At 44.3% G+C, this 22,852-nt stretch overlaps 1 protein-coding gene across 10 annotated transcripts in view; it reads left to right on the forward strand.

Moving 5' to 3' along the window:
• The window catches only part of LOC130313964 (SLAM family member 9-like), a 264,917-nt gene that overhangs the window by 221,530 nt on the left and 20,535 nt on the right, over positions 1 to 22,852 (forward strand). For 6 of the 10 annotated variants that reach the window (XM_056552688.1, XM_056552693.1, XM_056552691.1 and 3 more), the window contains 2 exons: positions 18,577 to 18,876; positions 21,833 to 22,146. In XM_056552688.1, coding sequence (XP_056408663.1) covers positions 18,577 to 18,876; positions 21,833 to 21,921 — 389 coding nt within the window. In that variant the 3' untranslated portion in view covers positions 21,922 to 22,146. Of the gene's footprint in view, positions 1 to 18,576; positions 18,877 to 20,563; positions 21,149 to 21,832; positions 22,147 to 22,666; positions 22,783 to 22,852 lie in introns of those variants that run through there. The other 4 variants (XR_008861756.1, XM_056552694.1, XM_056552695.1 and 1 more) reach the window with 4 other exon arrangements.

Raw genomic sequence — 22,852 nt, forward strand, 5'->3', positions numbered from 1 at the left:
GGGCAACTCAGCAAATTTTCCCCTGGGCAGATTTTGATAAATCTTCCCCTATTGATCCCTAATTGTCAACACTTATATTATTGTTCTCTTAGTTGCCCCATGTAATAATATTGCTCCCTCTTGCCTCCACTTATTATTAATGCCCCCTCATTGCCCCCCATTCAGTAATAATGCCAGCCTTAGTGTTCATTTGTCCTGGTCATGTTATGGACACATAGTTACGTTGGCAGTCCAGAGCCGTGCACCTGTGTCTCCATCACATGACCAGGACAGGTTATTATCCACTGAAAGTAAACAATTAGGTTTTCTCTGTATAATAGCAAGCTGAGATCTTAAAAAATAGGAGGAATTAATAAAGAAATATATTAGAAAGTTTTATGACTTTCCAAGATACAAACAGTAACATTTATTGGCATTAATTGCTTAACCTGTTAACGCATACAGTATATCACTTTGAGACTGAGGCTCATAAATATGAGTGGTCATTATTATTATTAATCATGTTATGAATATCAGTAATGAAAATTCTTTAATTCTATGAATATTATTTTACCTTTTCCTATTTATTAATCGTGCCAAGATTGAAAAAGTCCATCAAGTTTAACCAAAAACCCTATTTTGTTGATCCAGAGAAAGGCAATCCCAACCCCACCACCTTCCATGAGGCTGTTGCCTAGTGTCCAATGACAGAAATGTGTTTTTTTCTGACTCTGATATGGCAATCAGAAGTAAAGGGGGTTGTCCACCATAAGGTGATTTTAGTACATTCCTGCCAGACAGTAATGGACACGCTTATGAAGAATCTGCGCTTGTCTTGGGGCTAAATGGCTATGTTGTGAGATTACCATAGCACTGTGGCAAGCTTTTTGTGAACTTGTATTTCCTGTTTCAGTTTTCTTTTTTTTTATTACAAATCCCATAATTCCATTTTCCTCTCTCCCACACATCAGCCACCCACCCATTGAAACATAAATAAGCTGCATCCATTCAAAAGACCTGTGGTTTTCAATCAGGGTGCCTACAGCTGTTGCATTAGTTGCAGATTGATCTCTCTCCCACCAAGCGATTGCTCCACCCATTGAAGCAGACAGGCTCCCTGTCATCAGCTGACTAGTGAGACAGGTCTCAACCACATTGCAATCTGGGGAAAATCTGAGACAACAGTCATTTTGTATCCTATTAAAAATAAATATTGGAGTGAAAATCACATAAGAATTATGAGAAAACCATCACACACAGGTACAGACACTATATTATGAACTACACTAACTTTACAGCCCCTGTAACTTAGTCAAAAAAATTACTTCCTGGAATACCCCTTTAATCCCTTGATCAATGTTCTATCCTCTAGTATCCATAACTTCCAGGCCCCTCTTAAACTTGCTTATCACAACATGGAGAACTGGGCTGACTTAGCTGTCGGTTACCGGCTCTACCGTAGGGATGGGCTGCACCTCAATGGGGAGGGTGCAGCTGTGCTCGGGGAGAAGATGGCTAGAAGGGTGGAGGAGTGTTTAAACTAGGGACTGGGGGGAGGGAACCTATAACATAGAGGGGGAAGACAGTGTAGATAGAGAGGGGGGACTTAGTAATGTACCTGGGGATGGAGCAGAGGGGGGGGGGTTAGAATAGTTAATACGGATAGGCTTCATAGGAAGAAAAAACATACACCATTGAATTGCATCATTACTAATGCCAGAAGTCTGTCCAATAAAACTAACAAACTGGAGTTGATAATGTCTGAGGAGGATTATGACATAGTGGGTATAACAGAGACTTGGTTGGATGATAGCTGTGACTGGGCGGTCAACATACAGGGTTATAGTCTATTCAGGAAGGATCAGACAAAACGGAAAGGGGGAGGAGTTTGTCTGTATGTGAAATCAAGTCTGAAGGCCGCACTGCGGGAGGATATATGGGAGGGAGACGATAATGTGGAGGTATTATGGGTAGAAATATATGGAGATAAGAATAAAAAAATTCTGATAGGGGTTTGTTATAAGCCACCACACATAATGGAAGAGGCAGAAGATCAATTACTGAGGCAAATAAACAAGGCAGCAAATCAAAACGATGTGATAAAAATGGGGGACTTTTACTATCCTGTTATAAACTGGGAGACTGAGTCCTGTGAATCTCATAAAGGAAACAGGTTTCTGACTATAACTAAAGACAATTATCTGTCCCAAATGGTGCAGGGCCCTACCAGAGGGGGCATCCTACTGGACTTAATATTAACCAACAGACCTGACAGAGTAACTAATGTGCAGGTAAAAGGACACCTGGGAAATAGTGATCATAATATAATACATTATAACTTATTTTTCAATAAGGGAATCTCTCGAGGGGCCACAAAAACAATGAACTTTAGGAAGGCAAAGTTTGATCAGCTCAGAGAAGCCCTTAACAATATAAAATGGGATATTGTCCTCAAAAACAAGAATACGGAAACTAAATGGGAGACTTTTAAAGGGGTATTCCAGGATTTTTTTTTATTTGACTATGCTACAGGGGCTGTAAAGTTAGGGTTGTTCATAATATAGTGTCTTTACCTGTGTGTGACGGTTTTCTCACAATTCTTATGCGATATTCACCCCAATATTTATTTTTAACAGCATACAAAATGACTGCTGTCTCGGATTTTTTGCAGCTTGCAATGCGGTCGAGACCTGACTTACTAGTCAGCTGATGACAGGGAGCCTGTCAGCTTCAATGGGTGGAGAGAGCAATCTGCAACTAATGCAACAGCTGTAGGCATCCTGATTGAAGACCACAGGTCTGCAGCTCTTTTATGTTTCAATGGGTGGGGTGGCTGATGTGTGGGAAGGAGGAAAATGGAATCATGGGATTTGTAGGCAAACAAGAAAACTGAAAACAGGAAATACAAGTTCACCGAAAGCTAGCCACAGTGTTATGGTAATCTCACAGCATAGCCATTTAGCCCAAGACAAGCGCAGATCCTTCCTAAGCATGTCCATTACTGTCTGCCAGGTACATACTAAAATCACCTTATGCTGGATAACCCCTTTAAAGATATCTTAAATTATCACTGTAATAAATATATACCTTATGGGAATAAAAGGGTCAGAAATAAAAGAAAGCCAATATGGATGAATAAAAACATTAAATGGGGCAATAAAGGACAAAAATAAAAAAATTAAAATACCAATACAGGACAGCAGTGAAGAAGCATTAAAAAGCTATAGAGAAAAATGTAAAATATGTAAAAAACTGATAAAAGCCGCAAAAATAGAGACAGAAAGACTCATTGCTAAAGAGAGTAAAACTAACCCCAAAATGTTCTTTAACTATATAGATAGCAAAAAGGTCAAAATGAAAGTGTGGGCCCCTTAACTGAGGAAAATGAAATGCCAGGTGAAATACAGTGTGATAAGTTAAAATCCCCAGTACAGGTCACCTGTCTAACCCAGGAAGAAGTACAGTGCCGCCTACAAAAAATGAAAACAGACAAATCACCAGGTCCAGATGGCATTCACCCCCGTGTTCTAAAGAAATTAAGTAATGTTATAGACAGACCGCTATTTTTAATATTCCGGGACTCTATAGTAACAGGGACTGTTCCCCAGGACTGGCGCATAGCAAATGTGGTACCAATATTTAAAAAAGGAACAAAAGGTGACCCAGGGAATTATAGGCCTGTTAGTTTAACCTCCATTGTATGTAAATAGTTTGAGGGTTTTCTAAGAGACGCTATTTTGGAGTATCTTAATAAAAATAAACGTATGACCCCATATCAGCATGGCTTTATGAGGGATCGGTCCTGTCAAACTAAGCTGATCAGCTTTTATGAGGAGGTGAGCTCCAGACTGGACCAGGGGCAATCGCTGGATGTCTTATATCTGGATTTTTCCAAAGCATTTGATACGCTTCCACATAAAAGGTTGGTGCATAAAATGAGAAGGATGGGGCTGGGGGAGATTGTGTGTAAGTGGTTAAGTAACTGGCTCAGTGATAAGAAACAGAGGGTGGTTATAAATGGTACTTATTCTGATTGGGTGACTGTTACTAGTGAGGTACCACAGGGGTCCGTCTTGGGTCCTGTTATGTTTAATATATTTATTAATGACCTTATAGATGGGTTGAATAGTAAAGTAACAATCTTTGCAGATGATACTAAACTCTGTAAAGTGGTAAACACTGTGGAGGACAGTGCACTGTTGCAAATGGATCTGGATAGGTTGGAGGTTTGGGCTGGGAAGTGGCAGATGAGGTTCAACACTGATAAATGTAAGGTAATGCACATGGGGAGGAAAAATCCGGGCTGGGATTATGTATTAAATGGGAGAACACTTGGGACGACTGACATGGAAAAGGACTTAGGAGTCTTAGTTAACAGTAAATTTAGCTGTAGTGACCAGTGTCAGGCAGCTGCTGCCAAGGCAAATAAAATCATGGGATGCATCAATAGGGGCATAGATGCCCACGACAAGGAAGTCATTCTACCGCTGTATAAATCACTAGTCAGACCACACATAGAATACTGTGTACAGTACTGGGCACCAGTGTTCAAGAAAGATATAGTGGAGCTGGAGAGGGTTCAAAGACGGGCAACCAGAGTGATACAGGGAATGGGAGGATTACAGTACCCAGAAAGATGATCAGAATTAAGGTTATTTAGTTTAGAAAAAAAGAAGGCTTAGGGGAGACCTAATAACTATGTATAAATACATCAGGGGACAGTACAGAGATCTCTCCCATGAGCTATTTATACCCAGGACTGTATCTATAACAAGGGGGCATCCTCTACGTTTAGAGGAAAGAAGGTTTCTACACCAGCACAGACGGGGGTTCTTTACTGTAAGAGCAAATTCTCTGTCTGAGGAGGTGATCATGGGGAACTCTGTAAAAGAGTTCAAAACAGGTCTGGATACATTCTTGGAGAGTAATAACATTGCTGGTTTGGAGTCGGGAAGACATTTTTACCTCTAGTATGAGGGTTTTTTGCCTTCCTCTGGATCAACTCAGTAGGGTCTCATTAGGGATTTGGTTAACTTGATGGACTCTGGTCTTTTTTCAACCTCATGAACTACGGGGGAGATTTATCAAAACCTGTGCAGATGAAAAGATGTGCAGTTGCCCATAACAACCAATCAGATTGCTTATTTCATTTTTAAAAGGGCCTGTTCAAAATTAAAGAAGCGATCTGATTGGTTGCTATGGGCAACTGGGCAACTTTTTCTCTGCACAGGTTTTGATAAATCTCCCCATGTTACTATGTTATTAAAGGACTCCTCTGACTAGGAGAAATCACTGAAATTCCTGGAGCGGAGGATGCAGGCTCGCCCCACAATGTGCAGCGGAGATAACCTAAATTGTGTCTTCTCCTCAGCTTGGATGCTGAAAAAGCATTTGACCGATTGAGTTGGCCATTCCTCATGCAAGCCCTCAAATCTTATGGTATCACAGGTATGTTTCTTTCGGCTGTCTCTAGCCTTTATACTACACCATCAGCTCAGGTTCGCTTGGCCCATGCACTATCCCCTTTCTAAGATTTCCAATGGGATGAGGCAGGGGTGTCCCTTGTCTCCTTTATTTATTTATTTTTTTAAAGTATTGAGCCCCTAGCAGCTAGTATAAGAAATAACCCTGACATAACTGGAGTTAGATTAAACTCTTCTGAGTTAAAAATGTCTCTATTTGCAGATGACATCCTTCTCAGATTAACTAATCCCCACATTTCTTTACCAAACCTCCTCTCCTCTATTTGTTTGTATTCTAAAGTTTCGGGTTCTAAAATCAATTCTACGAAAACTGAAGCGACACCTCTTTGGCATTCCTCGACCTCTATAAATACTTTATGGCCGCTCATTTACGCAGAATACCTGCCTGGTCATCTTTTTTCATTTTCCATAGGTGGTGCAAAATCAAACAAAACTGGATCTCGCCTACCCCTCTTAGTTCCCATATATGGGCCTGGAACCCAACTAAACCTTCCAGAGACCTACTGGGCTCTATGAAACTTATTAACCTCATATGGGAGAAATCTTTTTCTGAATTTCTTCTGATATCTCCCAAATCCTTGTTAACCCCTTTACTCTTTAATCCTCTTATTCCATTGAGTAACGACAGTGCTGTGATTTCTCCTTGGGTGAAGGCTAGATTGTTTCAACTAATTGATATAATCGACCCCCTTAGGCGTGCCACATTGCCATTTGAGACCCTCCAGGATAAATATGACCTTCCTGACTCTTTCCTTCCCTTGTATAGAGAAATCATTAATCAATTTTCCCCCTCCTACACGATTTCACCACTTCCCTCCCTAACTTAATTTGAAGCAATATGTAGAAGAACGGTGATATCCAAAGGCCTTATATCAAATATTTACAAGATTCAGGTTATGCCTACTGATTTGGTGTTGAATCCCCACTCGTACATTTCCAAATGGAAATCCTACTTAGGATGCTGGCGGTCAATTTGGTCCAATGCTGCTAAGTCCTCTTCCTGCCTTTCCCATAAGGAAAATCAATTTAAAACCATTATGTTTTGGTACCACACCCCTGATATACTGCACATATTCTTTTCCCAAGTCTCTGAAACATGTTGGCATTGTGGAATTGATAAAGGGACTCTCCCTCATATATTCTGGGAGTGTTCCTCTTTGAAACAGCTTTGGCTAAGGGTGTGCTCTGTTATTCATGAGCTCCTTGGCTATCAAGCTCAGATGGATTCTGCCATATTCCTCCTTAATCTCCCCCCGAATTGTCTTAATAAGTTCCAGGTCAAACTTTGTCTCCATGTCTTGACTGCATCCAAATGCCTCATAGCACAGTGGTGGCAACGTACCAAAACGTCACCCTTGTTGGTGTTACTAGACAGGATTAGGGAGGTGAGATGGATGGAATATCTCTCTGCCCTTATAGACCATACCTTGTCTCAATTTCACTCGACATGGCGGCCTTGGGACTTATGGGAGGAGGAACAATACAGACCCTAGTCAGTTTTCAAATCCCTCCACAATATGAGACTGTGTGGATATAATTTTCTCCTCTTTTTCCCTCCTCCAGTCTCAATGTGTATTATTCCTTTACCTCTATTCTTACTCTTTCTTTTTCTATGTTTTTGATCTTCACATATATTCTTCATAATTTCTAGTGGTATATTTTCTCTTCCAATGAGAAATATATATGTCATAATACTTTCTGTTTCTCAGGATAATCTCTAAGTTGGCCATTATTTAATTCATACTGAATCTTTGGGACTTTACACAATATAAGTTTCAAAAACTAGAGACCCAAAGGAATCACATTTTGTTTTCATTTTGCACGACTTGAGGAATATAATGGCTTCACTTTAAAATGTAGAGCATATTACTGTATGGAAAATATGTTTCTCCTCTCGGTTTTCTTTATATTATTGTGTGATGTACCATTTTCTTTTTCTGTACCTGATATGTTATAAAATGAAAAACTTCTTTAAAACAATTATATAAAAAAAATAGATCACTAGAAAGATCTCTGTTTTGTACATTCGCATATATGTACATATATGAATGTGTGATGTCTATATGACGTCTTTTCTCTAAACTAAAAAAAAGTGCTTGATAACCTGTCTTAGTATCTAATCCACCCATCCCAATAATTGTTTTTTATCTGACTTTTTGATAGCTTTTTATTAATTTTTTTATGGTATAAAAAGTGACCAAAAATACGCTATTTTGGACTATGGAATTTTTTTGCGTGTACGCCATTTAATTAATGATATATTTTTATAGTTTGGACATTTACGCATGCGGCGACACCACTTATATTTATTTTTATTTACATTTTTATGGGAAAAGGGGGGTGATTTGAACTTTTATTAGGGAAGGGGTTAAATCACATTTATTAACTCCTTTTTTTTTACACTTTTATTTTTGCAATATAGGGGGCTATAACATGCAGTACATTCATTTCCAGCACTGGACAATGCAAAGCCATAGCATTGCACTGATCAGTATTATCAAATCGGACGTTACGTAATCGGACGCACCAGAGGCAGGTAACGGACCCTCCGCTCACGTCCTAGCTGATCAGGACATAGCGATTTCACTGCAATTATTTCAATCAGCCTGACTGAGCTGCTGGGAAAGCTTCTTTTTTTTTTTTTACAGTTTAGACGCGGCGATCAACTTTGAACGCTGTGTCTAAAGGGTTAATAGCGCGTCGCCACGATCGGTGATGCACGCTATTAGCCCCGGGTCCTGGCTACCGTTAGAAGCCGGGTCCGACCCGATATGATGCGGGGTCACCGCGTGACCCCGCGTTATATCGCCAGAGCGGGACTCAGGACATACAGGTACGCCCTGAGTCCCCAAGAGGTTAATAAATTTATTGAAAGGACGTTGACCCAGTACTGCCCCCTGTGGTAGCCCACTTGTAATGGTCACCCAACCAGAGTAAGTACCATTCATACCCATATGCTTCCTATCCCTGAGACGGTTGCTAACCCATTTACATATATACCCTAGTCCTAGCATCTTCATTTTATGTACTAACTTTTTGTGTGGCACAGTATCAAATGCCTTAGAAAAGTCAAGATACACAACATCCACAGCTTCACCCTGGTCCAATCTATAACTGACCTCCTCATAGAAGATGATCAGATTAGTCTGACAGGACCTATCCCACATTAACCCATGTTGGTGCTAAGTCGGATGTTATTTTCCAACACTGTCACTTAATTATTAACTTAATGATTAATAAAAATAGATATTAGTCCTTCCATAAAGAGTATCAAATCTTATTATATTGATAAAACCAAATGTAGCATTTGCGCTTTTCGCCATGATGCATATGTCTAGAAATAACAGTACTAGTCAAAAGTTTGAATACATGTTAAAAACATAAAAAAATGAATTTAAAGAAACAGTCATGGAATTAAAGAAATAAAAAGTATTGACACAAAATGCATGCCTTGTCCTCCGGCTTGTACAATGTATGAAACAATTGAAGGAGCTGCATATACTTCATAGACTGGGTGTCCCACCCCCCAGTAAATAAGGAGATATTTGGTATTACTGCATGTGGAAATATCGAAACTAATAAAGTTCATATATCAAAGTAATCAAAACGTCACATATACAAGCAATAAGGTATTTATAAAAACTACTGATCAGGGTGGAAACATTTTGCCCTCATACAGCCGCTTATACAGAAAAATTTAAAAACTATAAAGGGGTTAGAATAAGGAATTTTTTTAATTACTCTGCTGACACTCTTTTTTATTATAAAAGTACAAAACACAAAACAAGTTCATTTCACTGTAACAAAATTAACAAAACTGAACATAAAAACAAACTATCCGTCTCAAAATAACAACTTAAACCTTCCTAACCGGCCAGCCCAGATAAACCAAAAATAAATGAATAAATAAATCATTACCTACTATAGTCCAACACACACACACACACACACATACCTAATGAACATAAATAAAGTTTTCCTCGCTTGGATCAAAAACTAAAAATATCCAAACTAGGAAACATAACCACACTCCCCCCCCCCCCCCCCCCCTAAAAACAAAAATATGGCTAGCTGCCTTAACAAAAATAATATAATACTATAGTAACTGAAAACTGGTCCGACTGCCTTTCTCTCAAAATAATTATGACATTATATAAATAATAATAAAAATAAAATAAAATAAAAAAAAATAAAAAATGTAAATAAAAATACAAAAAAAAAAATTCCCACTATACATAAAACCATACAGAATATACATACCAAAAAAAAAAAAAAAAAATAACACAGAAAAAAAAAAAAAAATAACACAGAAAAACAACCTATACTAAACTATCCCACCACCCCCTCTGGACATGGGTCAGAGTCCATAGGTCACAGTTTTTGTCCACAACTGACCCATACCAGACCCCCAAAATAGTACCCACTGCAACAGTCCAGTCCTGGGTACACACCACCACCACCCCCCCCCCCCCCAAAAAAAGAAACCCCACCCAACCTAAAATACACCCCTACCCACCTAATGTAAACAGAACAATATATACAAAACAATATATACATAGTCTACAACAAAGCAATATTAACAGTACAATACACCAAAACCACAAGGCCCAAGTTTGGCTGCCTGCAAGCCCTTTACAATCCATCCATAGAAAACAAAACAAAAGGCTAAGGTGACATGCATAGCCCCCCACCAGGAAGAAGGATGGCAATCCTGATAAAATTAAATTTAAATTCCTCTCCCTATCAACCTCTAACCCTATCACTATCCCTTCATGAAACTGACCCTATACTCACCCTAAGATATATACACTATCCCTGGCCAAAATAAGGTACTTCACCTTAAGGGCCTAGTACCTAGGGCACATCAAAAGAAAAACCTCTCCATAGGAGAGAAGCCCTACTGGTACCAAGACTGCCATACTCCAAAGACCTGATCTTCCCGAGGTCACCAGTGATGTTCCTACAGACCTCCACCTCGGAGAGGACTTTCTGTTGGGTCGATACTAAGCACCGTGCATTCCATGTGTAGTACCTAACCACTAAACTAACTAAGAATAAAGTGCCCCGGTCTCGGCCACCCAGGGACCTGAATGCCCCATAAGCCCACTCCGGATAGGTAAGGCCGGCAAGTTGACTCCAGTTGATGGAAGCGCCCACCCGGTTGTAAACCCCTATATTAAAGGGACAATGAAGCAGGAAGTGGTCCATGCTTTCCAGCGTGTCCCCGCACTCTTCTCGGGGACATCCCCGGTCATCAGAGTTCCTACACTTCAGGTTGTCCCTTACATATAGCTTCCCCTGAAAGCAGCGCCAGGCCAAGTCCCAAAACTTCTGGGGGATCCTTTTCATGTTCAAAAGATACAACCCCACCCTCAGATCCCGACCTGGGCAGTCCCTGAGCGCCAGAGGCTTCTGGAAGTGGGTCAACAGAACCCGTTTGTCAAGGAACTGCCTTGACTGGGTCCTGATCTCCCACACTCCCAGACCCCACCGGCGTATCGCCTTCAGAGTCGGGGTAGCGTAAGCCGGAAGATATCCATGGGGTGTACGGAGGTCCTTCACTCGCCCTCCTCTCTCCCATTCCTGGAAGAAAGGCCGAAACCATTCCCTGCAGGAGAGTACCCACGGAGAAGCCCTCTCTGACCAGAGGTTTGCGATGTTAGCTTTCAAGAAGGTGTTCGTAAAGAACACCACAGGGTTTACCATAGATAAACCCCCTAGTCTCCTCGTGCGGTACGTAACCTCCCTCTTGACTAGGTTCATCCTGTTCCCCCATAACAGTTGGAAAAACAGGCTGTAGATCCTAGTGTAGTAAGCCTCTGGCAAGATACATACACTGCCCAGATAGATAAACAAGGGGAGCAGGTATGATTTCATCAGGTGTACCCTTTCCCTGAGGGTCATAGACCAACCCTTCCACTGGTCCACCTTCTGAGCGGCATCCTGGAGCTTACCATCCCAGTTTTTGGTGGGATAATCATCTTGGCCGAATGTGATGCCTAAGACTTTTGCTGACTCTTGGGGCCCTGGAAGGGTGTCCGGGAGATCAAACGTGGGGTCTCCCCCTCCCAGCCAGAGACTCTCACACTTATCCCGGTTGATCTTAGACCCGGATGCCTCCGAGTAGCGGTCCACCTCCGACATCACCACATCGACCTCCTCTCTTGAGGAGACGAAAATAGTGACATCGTCAGCGTACGCCACCACTCTCTGGGCGACATCCAGCTCCGCCAGACTCATCCCGACTCCCGCCAACGGCCCACAATCTACCCTCCGGACGAAGGGATCGATTGCGAACACGTATAAAAGCGGGCTAAGAGGACAACCCTGACGGACTCCGGAACCCACCACAAAAGAGCGGCCAGACCACCCGTTCACCAGCGGGAAACTCTCTGCCCCTGCATACAAGATCTTAAGCCAATTAACAAAAGTAGTTGGTAAGCCATATCTCAGGAGGACGGACCATAGGTACTCGTGGTTCACCCGATCAAATGCTTTGGCCTGATCCAAGGACAGCAAGTACCCCTTCCAGAGACCTGCACTACTCCGCTCCACTGCCTCCCTGACACTAAGGACAGCACTTAAGGTGCTTCGGCCTGGAAAAGAGCAGTGCTGAGCCCCCGAAAGGAGCCGGGGTGCAAACTTCACCAGCCGATTAAACAATATCTTAGCCAGAAGCTTCCTGTCCGTATTGAGAAGAGCTATGGGTCTCCAATTCTCAATCCGGCTAGGATCTTTACCCTTTGACAGAAGAATCAGGGCTGACCTCCTCATTGACTTTGGCAGAGTGCCCGAGGAGAGACACTCATTGAATACCTCAGTCAAGAGGGGAGCTAAAGACTCCTTAAAGGTCCTGTACCACTCGGATGTTAAGCCATCCGGACCTGGCGACTTCTTAGGGGCAAGCCCCTCGATCGCCATTCTCACTTCCTCTTCCCTGATTTCTTCTGCCAAAACATCAAGAGAGGGGTCTACCCCTGGCTCAGGAATGGTTTCAGTCAGGAAAACCGACATCCTGTCTCGATCTAGATCCTTCCTTCCCAAGAGGTGCGAGTAGAAGGATCTGACAACCTCCAAGATCCCTGATCTGGACCGATTCAGAGATCCTGTACTATCAATCAGTCCTGAAATGACTTTACTACTCACTGACATCTTACAGTTTCTGTAAGGGTCGGGCGAGCGGTACTTCCCGAAATCCCTCTCAAAAACCAAAGATGTGTGCCTATCGTACTGACACCTCATCAGCAAGGACTTCACTCTGGAGATATCCTCTCGGCTACCTCCAGTCGAGACGAGAAGCTCGAGTTTCCTCCTCAGACCCTGATACAGGCGGTACCTGTTCAGGGACCTGAGGCTCGAGAGCTGGCGGAAGAACCCCGCAACCCGCTTCTTGAATATCTCCCACCACTCTGACTTACTACTACATAGGCCCAGTAAAGGTACCTGGCTCTGAAGAAAATCCTCAAAGGACTGTCTTACTTCCGCTTCCTCCAGGAGGGACGAATTCAGCTTCCAATAACCTTTTCCCATCCGGGGGGTCTCTGAAACATTCAGGGAAAACAAAATCATACAGTGATCGGAGAACTCCACCTCAACCACGGACACTACGGAAGAGACAGCTTCCTCCTTTAAATAAAACCTATCTATCCTAGACCTGCGACTACCTTGATGATAGGTGAAACCCGTGTGGCCTGAGGGGCTCCGGATGTGGGCGTCCTCTAGGCGAGCTTCTCTAGCTATGCTAATCAGTGCCACACTATCGCAAGTCAGCGGACCATTGGAGCCTCTCCTATCTTGGGACCTCGTGACATTATTGAAGTCCCCTCCAAAGATCACTTGCCGACTCGTAAAAAGAAAGGGCTTAATCCTCATAAAGAGATCTTTACGGCCCCGCTTAGTTTGCGGGGCGTAGATGTTAATGAGCCGGAGCTCTTGTCCCTTCATGAAGACATCTAAGATCAGGCACCTCCCCATTTCTAATTCAATAACCCGTCGGCATTCAACAGGAGCGGTAAAAAGGACCGCCACCCCACTATACGGCTCAGCCGCAAGAGACCAGTGGGAGGGACCGCGCCTCCACTCTCTTCTGGCTTTTACCAGAGAGGCTAGATCTGACAACCTGGTCTCCTGTAAAAGGAAAATGTCGGCTTCAACACGGCCGAGAAAATCAAAGGCTGCGAATCTAGCCGTATCTGACTTTATACTGGCACAGTTAATAGATGCCAGCGTCAATGGGGTGAGTGCCGCCATACAGGGTGATTAAATTAGACGGCCACACCCTTTACTTTCTCTTTCCCTTCTTTTTTGCCCCCTCATCCCCCGAAGAAGACGAGAGGGCAGGACCACTCTTGGATCTTTTTTTACACTCCGATTGATCCATATGGTCCCCGTCTCTGTCCGGCTCCGGTCTAGCCCTGCCCTCTGAGGAAGGTGCCTCAACAGGACAGGGCCCAGTTCCCCCCAGAGGCTCCTTCTCCCTAGGCACCCCGTCCTCACCTTCCCCCTCCAAGGAGGGGGAGGAGATGGTATCGAGGACGAGGTATCGGTTTGACAGGTCAACCAGAGGGGGGGCAGTCAGGCTTCCGTTTTGGACCTGGCCCGTAGTACAAGGAACTTCAGAGGGCTCTGACCTCTTCTTTCTCCCTTTCCTTTTGCCCTTATCTTTCTTTTTGGGCCTCACCCCACTTTCCTCATCCACACTTTCATAGTGGGAGGAATCAGAAGGGTCGGCCATATTGCCTTTCTCTCTGTGAAGTCTCCTGATCTCCTCATCCAGCACGTTCTCTTCTAGGGCTTCAGCGGTTACAGGGCCAGCTTCAGGAGCAGGGGCTAAAGCTGCCCCCGTCACTTGGGCACTCTCCAGCTCCCTACTCCTTCTACGATTTTCCTCCCGCCTTAGTTTGGCGGGGCCCTTTTTCCTCCTCACTAGCCCTGTTGCGCCCCCATCCCTGCCCGTACCCTCCCCAGCCGAGGCAACTTCGCAGCTCTCCTCAGCCGGAGCGGCCGCCGCACGGGCGAAGGCGCTAGGACAACGGCTAAAAGGGTGCCCGAGGACACCACACAGGTGGCACCGGATCTGCCTACAGGATGCGGCCAGATGACCCACCCCACCACACAAAGCGCAGACCTGCACAGTACAGGCTGCGCTAAAGTGGGTGGGGCTGCCACACCTGTGACAGACCTTGGGTTGCCCCTGGTAGAAGACCTGGATCCTATCGCGTCCAAGGAAGGCGGCTGACGGAATGTGGGCAACTGTACTCCCTGAACGCTTGAGTTTGACGGAAAACGTCCAGGCCCCTGGACCAGATCCCGTGCTCATCCAAGTTTTTCTTGGGCATATCCGTCACATCCCCATACCGACCGAGCCAGGTCATGATGTCATAACAAGAAAGTGACTCGTTACGGGTCAAAACGGTAACTTTCTTGACAGAGTTCTGACGGGAAATCGCCTTGACGGCAAAATCCCGCCAGCCGGGCTCGTTCTTTGCCACTTCGTAGTTTGACCAGAAGAGTTCGAGACCCTCTGGCCGTACGAAACTGACATCAAACTCGGATGAACCGTAGGGGTGAATGAGGGCAAAGATGTCACTTGCCCTGAATTCCATCTGAAGGAGGAGCTCAACCACTTTAGAGCGAGGTGGGCACGCATCCTCGCCCCTCCAAATCAGACGGACCACATTCCTACGGTTACTGTCCTGCCCGGTTGTCGGGAGGGACCAGACCACCTCCCCATTCCGCTCTCGGAAAGCCCCCAAACCGTGCCTCTCTATCCAGAAAGACAGGTCGACCTCACCCCTTCCCTCTACCTGGATCGACCTGTCGCCCCTGCGTAAAGCCTCCAGGAGGTGCTGTTGCAAGTGGCCTCCAGAGCCGGACAGAGATGGGGACCCCCCTGAACCCCCGGCAGTGACATTGGCATAGCTCCTAGAAGCAGCCACTACCGGGGGGGCAGCCAGACCAGACCCAGACCCAGAACCGTCAGTACAGCCACTCACACCACTACTCCCATCTTTATTCCCATTCATACCCGACTTTCCACTCTTACCACTACTAGTCCCACCATCATTCACTCCACTTACACTCCCACATGCACTCCTCTCATCCACAACACTACTACACTCAGCATTCTCACATCCTCCACTCATTACCTGCCTAACAGATTCTGGGCTGGCTGGGACTTGTAGTATAGCTGGTTTAATAATGTTCTTTGCTTTCTTAGCTGTTGCTGGGGTTGACGCCAAGGGCTCCTCCTCCATGGGCGATGTCCCTTCTGGAGTCTGGAGCTGCCCCCCCGGGCGCACCCCAGCTCCGCCCACACTCTCTGACACGCAGGGAATCCCCACCGTGCCAGCTGTGCCCGTCCGCACGGGCTCTGCAGCAGACTCTGACGCCCGGACACTCCCCTCCCTCACAGAGGAGTGCCCCGCAGCGCCCACAGAACATATAGTACTCGGAGGACCGCCCCCTGAGCACCTGGACCCACCATTCTCTGCCAACGGCGCCTGGACACTCCCCCCCCTCACAGGGGAGTGCCCCGCAGCGCCGGTAATGCCCACAGCACTCGGGGAACCGCCCCCCGAGCACGCGGCGGCATAGCTTGCCTCGCCACTTCCCACCATGAGCCCATCCTGCCCCTCCCTACCGGCAGGATGGGTGGGCTTCACATCTATTGCGCCTACAGCCTTTTCAGACGCCATGCTGTACCCCCCTTGCTGGCCCCGGTCCATGACAGGAACGGGGTCTGGCAGTTTGGGGGGCCCAGCAGCCTGAACCAACTTCACAGCTGGCCCAGACTGCTTGAATGAATGAAAAACAAAAGATACCGTTTCCTGAACTTTCTGCTTCTTCCTTTTTTTCACTACATCATTCTTGCCAAGATCTTCACCAAAGGCAAAATCCTCAAAGCGGGTAGGTGACTCCTGCTGCACAATAGCTCTCAGCAAACCCCCACTAGCTGCGTCCTCTTCACAGCTATCCTCCATCTCCCCATCACTGGAAGGTAACGCCACTTGATAGGGCTCTGGGTAGCTATCTTGGGGGGGCTGGGGGTCACATGCACCAGGGGCAGCATCCCCCTCACTCTCCACAGCTTCACCTGACTCTCCATCACCTTCCTCCTCTCCATCTTCCTCCTCACTGCTGTCCTCATGGCTGTCTGCACATGCATGCGGGTTTTTAAATCTTTCATTGTTAGTAAGTTTTTCCTTAAAGAACCCTGCATCCTCAGCAATGTTCCTTCTGGCCTCCTCCACCTCAGCCACCTTTGCCTTAAGAGCCCGCACCTGAGCAGTAAACTTCTGCCTCTTACCTGCAGAGGCATTGTCAGCCTGGTAGCGTGAAAACTTCAGGTCTTCCCTCAGGCTCCTAAGTTTTCTTCCCAACTCTTCATACTCCGCCATCTTGGATTGGATCCGTGACCCATACATCTCCAGAGACTCCCTTGGACCCCGTACCCCCCATTGCTGGGGTTCAGGGGTAGCAGAAGGTCCGCTGTTCTTGGCTGTAGCCTTGCGTCCTTCGGGTTTGGACGGGGGAGCGGGCTCCGCATTTCTGCGGGCCCTGCTGGAACGCCTCACCCCGACCTTGGAACCGGCTGTAGATGCTATCTTCCCCCCTCTCGCCAGCCGGGAACGAGAGGTAGAAGCCCGAGACTCCCTTGGCTCCATGCAGGAAAGCTCTCCCCAGGGGCCTGCCACACCCCTGGGAAGGCAGGTGAAAAACGCTGCTTCTCTCTGTGTGGAAGTCTGGAGCTCAAAGGAGACACACCCGACAACTTCACACACTGAAACTGCTGTGTTCACAGGATGTGCTCTCTGCTGACACCTCTGTCCTTGTCAGGAACTGTCCCAAGCGGGAGAGGTTTTGCTATGGGGATTTGCTCCTACTTTGGACAGTTCCTGACATGGACAGAGGTGTAAGCAGAGAGCTCTGTAGTCAGACTGAAAAGAACAACAAAGAACTCAACTCCCTCTGGAACATACAGCAGCTGATAAGTACTGGAAGGATTCAGATTTCTTTTAAATAGAAGTAATTTACAAATCTGTTTAACTTTCTGGAGCCAGTTGATATGAGAAAAATAGTTTTCCACCGGAGTACCCCTTCAAGTCTTCTTTTTGGTCAAATAGCCCTCACATAGTCTGTTGGTGTGTTTGGGGTTATTGTAATGGTCCCTAAGACTAGATAGGATGGGATGTCTCTGCAGAATGCTTTTATATACATGCTAGTGAACTGTGCCTTGAATTTTGAATAAATCATACCAAATCACCCCACACCATCACATCTCTTCCTCCATGATGAGAACCACACATATAGAAACCATTTACACATTCATTCTGCACATCACAAAGACAATGGGTGTAATTTTGCAATGATGGCACCAGACAATTGGAGGAAAAAGGTAGCAAATTTTTGTGAAATTTTTGCATAAAACTATGAAAAAGTTAAACGTTTTAAGTGATTGCTCACCATTTTGTTACTTCTCTGAATACAAGACAAAACACTTCTTTCTCCTTTTATCAAGCTTCTACCCAGCCCTCCCCCTTTCCCTTTATAGACTGTCTTTCTCTCATAAAATCAGCTCAGTTTTCTCCTAGTCTGCTCAGGGTTTATCATATAGCTTAGCCTGGAATCAAATTATAAGCAATACCAGTCTATGGAGGAGGAGGGAGAGAATCGCGATGGGTCTGGGATGTGCAAGGCTACAATGAGATTGGGAGAAATAGCAGATAGAAGTCTGCTCAGTTTAGACTAACCAATGCTGCTTTATCATGCCTTCCAAGCTGCTGCTGCTGTTTAGTGCTGCTTCTAATTTACACACACAGGGTAGCTTATCCTGAAAATTCACGTGAAACCACAGGTACACTTTAAAGTTTTTGTAAATGATAATTTTAATAATTTATGCCACTAAATATAGTATTAGAATGTTTTAATTCATGTGAATGAAAGTGCTTTGTACTCTGTGTATATTCTTCTAGCTAACACTGTATGTCAGACATGGTGTTGCAGCTGGAGCATATTTTTAGTTTAAAAAGCAATTGATATGAAGAGAGACACAAAAGTAACATCATTGCACTCCTTCCTGAATTTCACTGTGTTTACGTAATTTTCATTATAGAGCCTGTTTCATCCCCAGCTATATGGACTGAACAGAAAGAAAATACCACAGATCAATGTAATGTCACTCTTCATTGTTCTGTCCCATCAATTACACCAGATTTCTCATATACTTGGAAACGTAGACATAGGAACTCTGAGCTTTACCTGTATAGTACTGGAAGCAGCATCCGGATATCACTACCACCAGACCAACTGGACATGGAATTCCTATGTATAGTCAAGAACCCAGCTGACCTGAAGAATGTCTCTGTTCACATAGGACAGTTCTGTGTGGGAACAAATATAATACAAAACAGAGGTAACATAAAACATTTTGACTTCTATGGAGTTTCGACGTGAATTGCGCATGAAGAAAGAACATGTTCATTCTTCATGTAGAACGGAATTGAGTAACTAGCGCTAGCGGAAATTCCTCAGTGTGAACTGAGGAGCAGAATTTTCATTACATGCTATGGGTTTTTCACTGCTGAATGATTTGGAGAGGAATATGCGAGCAGAATTACTTGCGGAAATTCCTCTCCAAACCCTCAGTGTGAACATACCCTTATAATCCATCCGGGAGTCAGGCTGAAAGTCGAGAAGGCGTGGCCCGGGATCTCCTCTGCTCCAGGCCAAAGCGCCTCTTTTTACCTACATTGCGCACTTGATTGCAGCTGTCCTGAGTAGCTCTGCTGCACACAAGCTCTGCCTGTCAAACAAATAAGCAACGCAGGCAAAAAAAAGCAGTTCTGCCCTGAGCAGAGCGGACCCTAGGCTCCGCCTCCCTGACTGTCAGCCCGACTCCCGGATGGATTATAAAGCTGCATTCTGTAATTATATACAAGCGGATTCTTTGTGACAGTTGTGCTTTAAATTGTGCTGAGATGCAGTGGATCAGTGAGCAACGTGTTAATGTGCAGCCATGTCTTTTTTATTCGACATTTGTGCCCGATAACCAATAATGTCTGCTAAACGCCTTTCAATAAATCATGCCAACGTACTGCCCCTAAGAACAATAGTGCCAACAGAATTTCCCCAAAACTGTTCTATGAGTGTGCAACCATAAACAGCGCCTTAAATCAAAACATCTACTATATCTCATATATTTTTATTTCATATCTACATATTTATCTGTCTCTCTGTGTGAAATATCTAGCACTCATGTACATACATTACATTTTACATTGTGAAACTTAAAGGGGTATTCCAGGAAAAAAATACTTTTTTTTTAATATCAACTGGTTCCAGAAAGTTAAAGAGATTTGTAAATTACTTCTATTAAAAAAATCTTAATCCTTTCAATAATTATCAGCTGCTGAAGTTGAGTTGTTGTTGTTTTCTGTCTGGCAACAGTGCTCTCTGCTGACATCTCTGCTTGTCTCGGGAACTGCACAGAGTAGAAGAGGTTTGCTATGGGGATTTGCTTCTACTCTGGACAGTTCCCGAGACAGGTGTCATCAAAGAGCACTTAGACAGAAAAGAACAACTCAACTTCAGCAGCTCATAAGTACTGAAAAGATTAAGATTTTTTAATAGAGGTAATTTACAAATCTGTTTAACTTTCTTGAGCCAGTTGATATTTTTCCTGGAAAACCCATTTATGAGTTGATAGAAAGGGCTAAACTGGGAAGAACAGGTGTAACTGATGGAGATCCTTTTGGTTGTCCATCAACATTGCACACAAGAGCAAGGCCAATGCCTTGATACGAGAAGACTGATGGATAACAGTGTCTCAATCGGCCGCACATTTGAATATCAACTATGGCTCTGCGTTTGCCATAATGCACAATGACTTAAGATACAAACAGCTTACTGATCTGAACATGTAGCAGCAGCACGATGACAATACACATCCATATGCAGCGGCAGCCACAGTAGAAATAGTGCATCAGCTTGGATGTTGTATCCTCCAACCAGACATTTTCGGCCCACTGAAGGAGAGGTCACATGGTCCCAGAATGTCTTCTGATGAGGAAATTAAGGAAAATGTGCTCATCTGGTTTTAGGGGCAGTCAAAAACAACTTCTCTGCAGGAATACTAGTTGAAGAATAGGATAAATGTATTGTCTTGGGGAGTATGAGAGAAAGTGATATGTTCAAGCAGGTATTGATTTTGCCTTTACTTTTTGATTCTTAATTCTCTATCTATCTATCTTTGTTTTGGGGTTCAAACTATCTGCTCAAAATGTGCACTAACTGCCTCAGATTTGCTTGTGCAGCAAGTATAGTATGGCAGTTTTCAGGTATTCTCAGTGTTCAGGCATGTCTTATCATTTGCATTGTGCATTTTTGCTAAGGTCAGAAAAAGGACAGGGACTTAAGCCCCCTTTTATGTATATGTGCGCACATCCCTATAAACATGTATAACGACCACTTCTGTCCATGACCTGCATCTGAGGGTACATCTCATCTAAATTCTAGTGAATGAGGCAGTGCTGCAATAATAGACACAGCCCCAGTAGAAAAAGTGATGAGGTTTATGGTAAAAATGTATCCTTTTTTTAACTCTTTTTTTTATGTCCTTTGCTCCTAAATGGAAGTAAGCAGAGCTGTTTTCTTACATCTGTCCTTATATTTAAAGGGGTACTACCATGCTGACAACTTATCCCCTATCTAAAGGATAGGGGATTCGTTGCCTAATCGCGCGGGGTCCCGCCGCTGGGGACCCCTGCAATCTCGCACGCAGCACCCTGCTCTCATCAGGCCCCGGAGCAAACATCCGCTCCAGGTCTCATGACGGGGCCGGTGATCGCGACATCAAAGCTCCGCCCCCTTGTGACATCACGCAGGGTCCCGCCGCTGGGGACCTCTGCGATCTCGCACGCAGTGCCCTGCTCTCATCAGGCCCAGGAGCAAACATCGCTCCGGGTCTGATGACTGCCGATCACAGGGCCGGAGTATCGTGACATCACGGCTCCGCTGCAATGTGACATCACGCTCCGCCCCCTCAATGTACGTCTATGGCAGGGGGCAAGACAGCTGTCTCGCCCCCTGCCATAGACTTGCATTGAGGGGCGGAGCGTGACGTCACACAGGGGTGGAGCTGTGATGTCACGATCACCAGCCCCGTCATCAGACCCGAGAGCGGGACGCTGTGTGCGAGATCGCAGGGGTCCCCAGCGGTGGGACCCCGCTCGATCAGGCAACGTATCCCCTATCCTTTAGTTAGGGGATAAGTTGTCAGCAATGTAGTACCCCTTTAAAGTTTAACTGGTATAGATCTCTGCAATATAATGATCATTCTAACTGTATATGTATCTCTTACTTGCCTCTAGGATGTTATATGTATTTAAGGTCCTGCCTAACAGCGGCTTACTTGTTCATATCCCTGTCCTTCTTATATGTGTGCCACTACTATCAATAATACACAGGTAAAACACTAAATTACTGCTCTACATTACCAGGATTTCAACCATTCTCTGATTTTGTTAAAGTTCAAAGAACAAAAAATGTGTTGGTAATATTAGAGGGGTTATCCAGGAAAAAACTTTTTTTTTTATATATCAACTGGCTCCAGAAAGTGAAACAGATTTATAAATTACTTTGAATTAAAAAATATTCATCCTTTCAGTACTTATGAGCTGCTGAAGATGAGTTGTTCTTTTCTGTCTAAGTGCTCTCTGGTGACACCTGTCTCAGGAACTGTCCAGATTAGAAGCAAATCCCCATAGCAAACCTCTTCTACTCTGTGCAGTTCCTGAGAGCACTGTTGCCAAACAGAAAAGAACAACTCAACTTCAGCAGCTGATAATTATTGGAAGGATTAAGATTTTTTAATAGAAGTAATTTACAAATCTGTTTAACTTTCTGGAGCTAGTTGATATAAAAAAAAAAAAAAAAAAAAAGTTTTTTTACCTGGAATACCTCTTTAAGAATTTAAAAAGTGAATAACTGTTTTTTGAAGATGATTTGCTTTATGCAATGTTTTAGCATATTTAATGACCTTTGAGGTGTGGGATTTTTTTGTTATTTTAAAAAGGAAGACATGTAGATATAATGGTGGGGCTAGTTTATCTCAGTTGGATCTCCTAAAATTGAACCTTTTTCTTAGCTAATACAATGGATAAAGGAATACATATCTGTAATCCAACCTCATTCTTATATTTCAGTGAACAGGCTTCCGTAATGGAAAACTATTTTCCTGTCAGCAAATGTCAATTGCAAAGGAAAAAAAAAACATGAGACTGATGCCGATTGCCCTATGACAGGAACAATTCCTTCCCGGCTACAATATGGTGATCAGAATAAATCTCTCAATCAACATTATATCCCCATAAATCTAGTATCCATAACTT

This window comes from Hyla sarda, unplaced genomic scaffold (assembly GCF_029499605.1).
Source record: "Hyla sarda isolate aHylSar1 unplaced genomic scaffold, aHylSar1.hap1 scaffold_18, whole genome shotgun sequence".
Lineage (NCBI taxonomy): Eukaryota > Metazoa > Chordata > Amphibia > Anura > Hylidae > Hyla > Hyla sarda.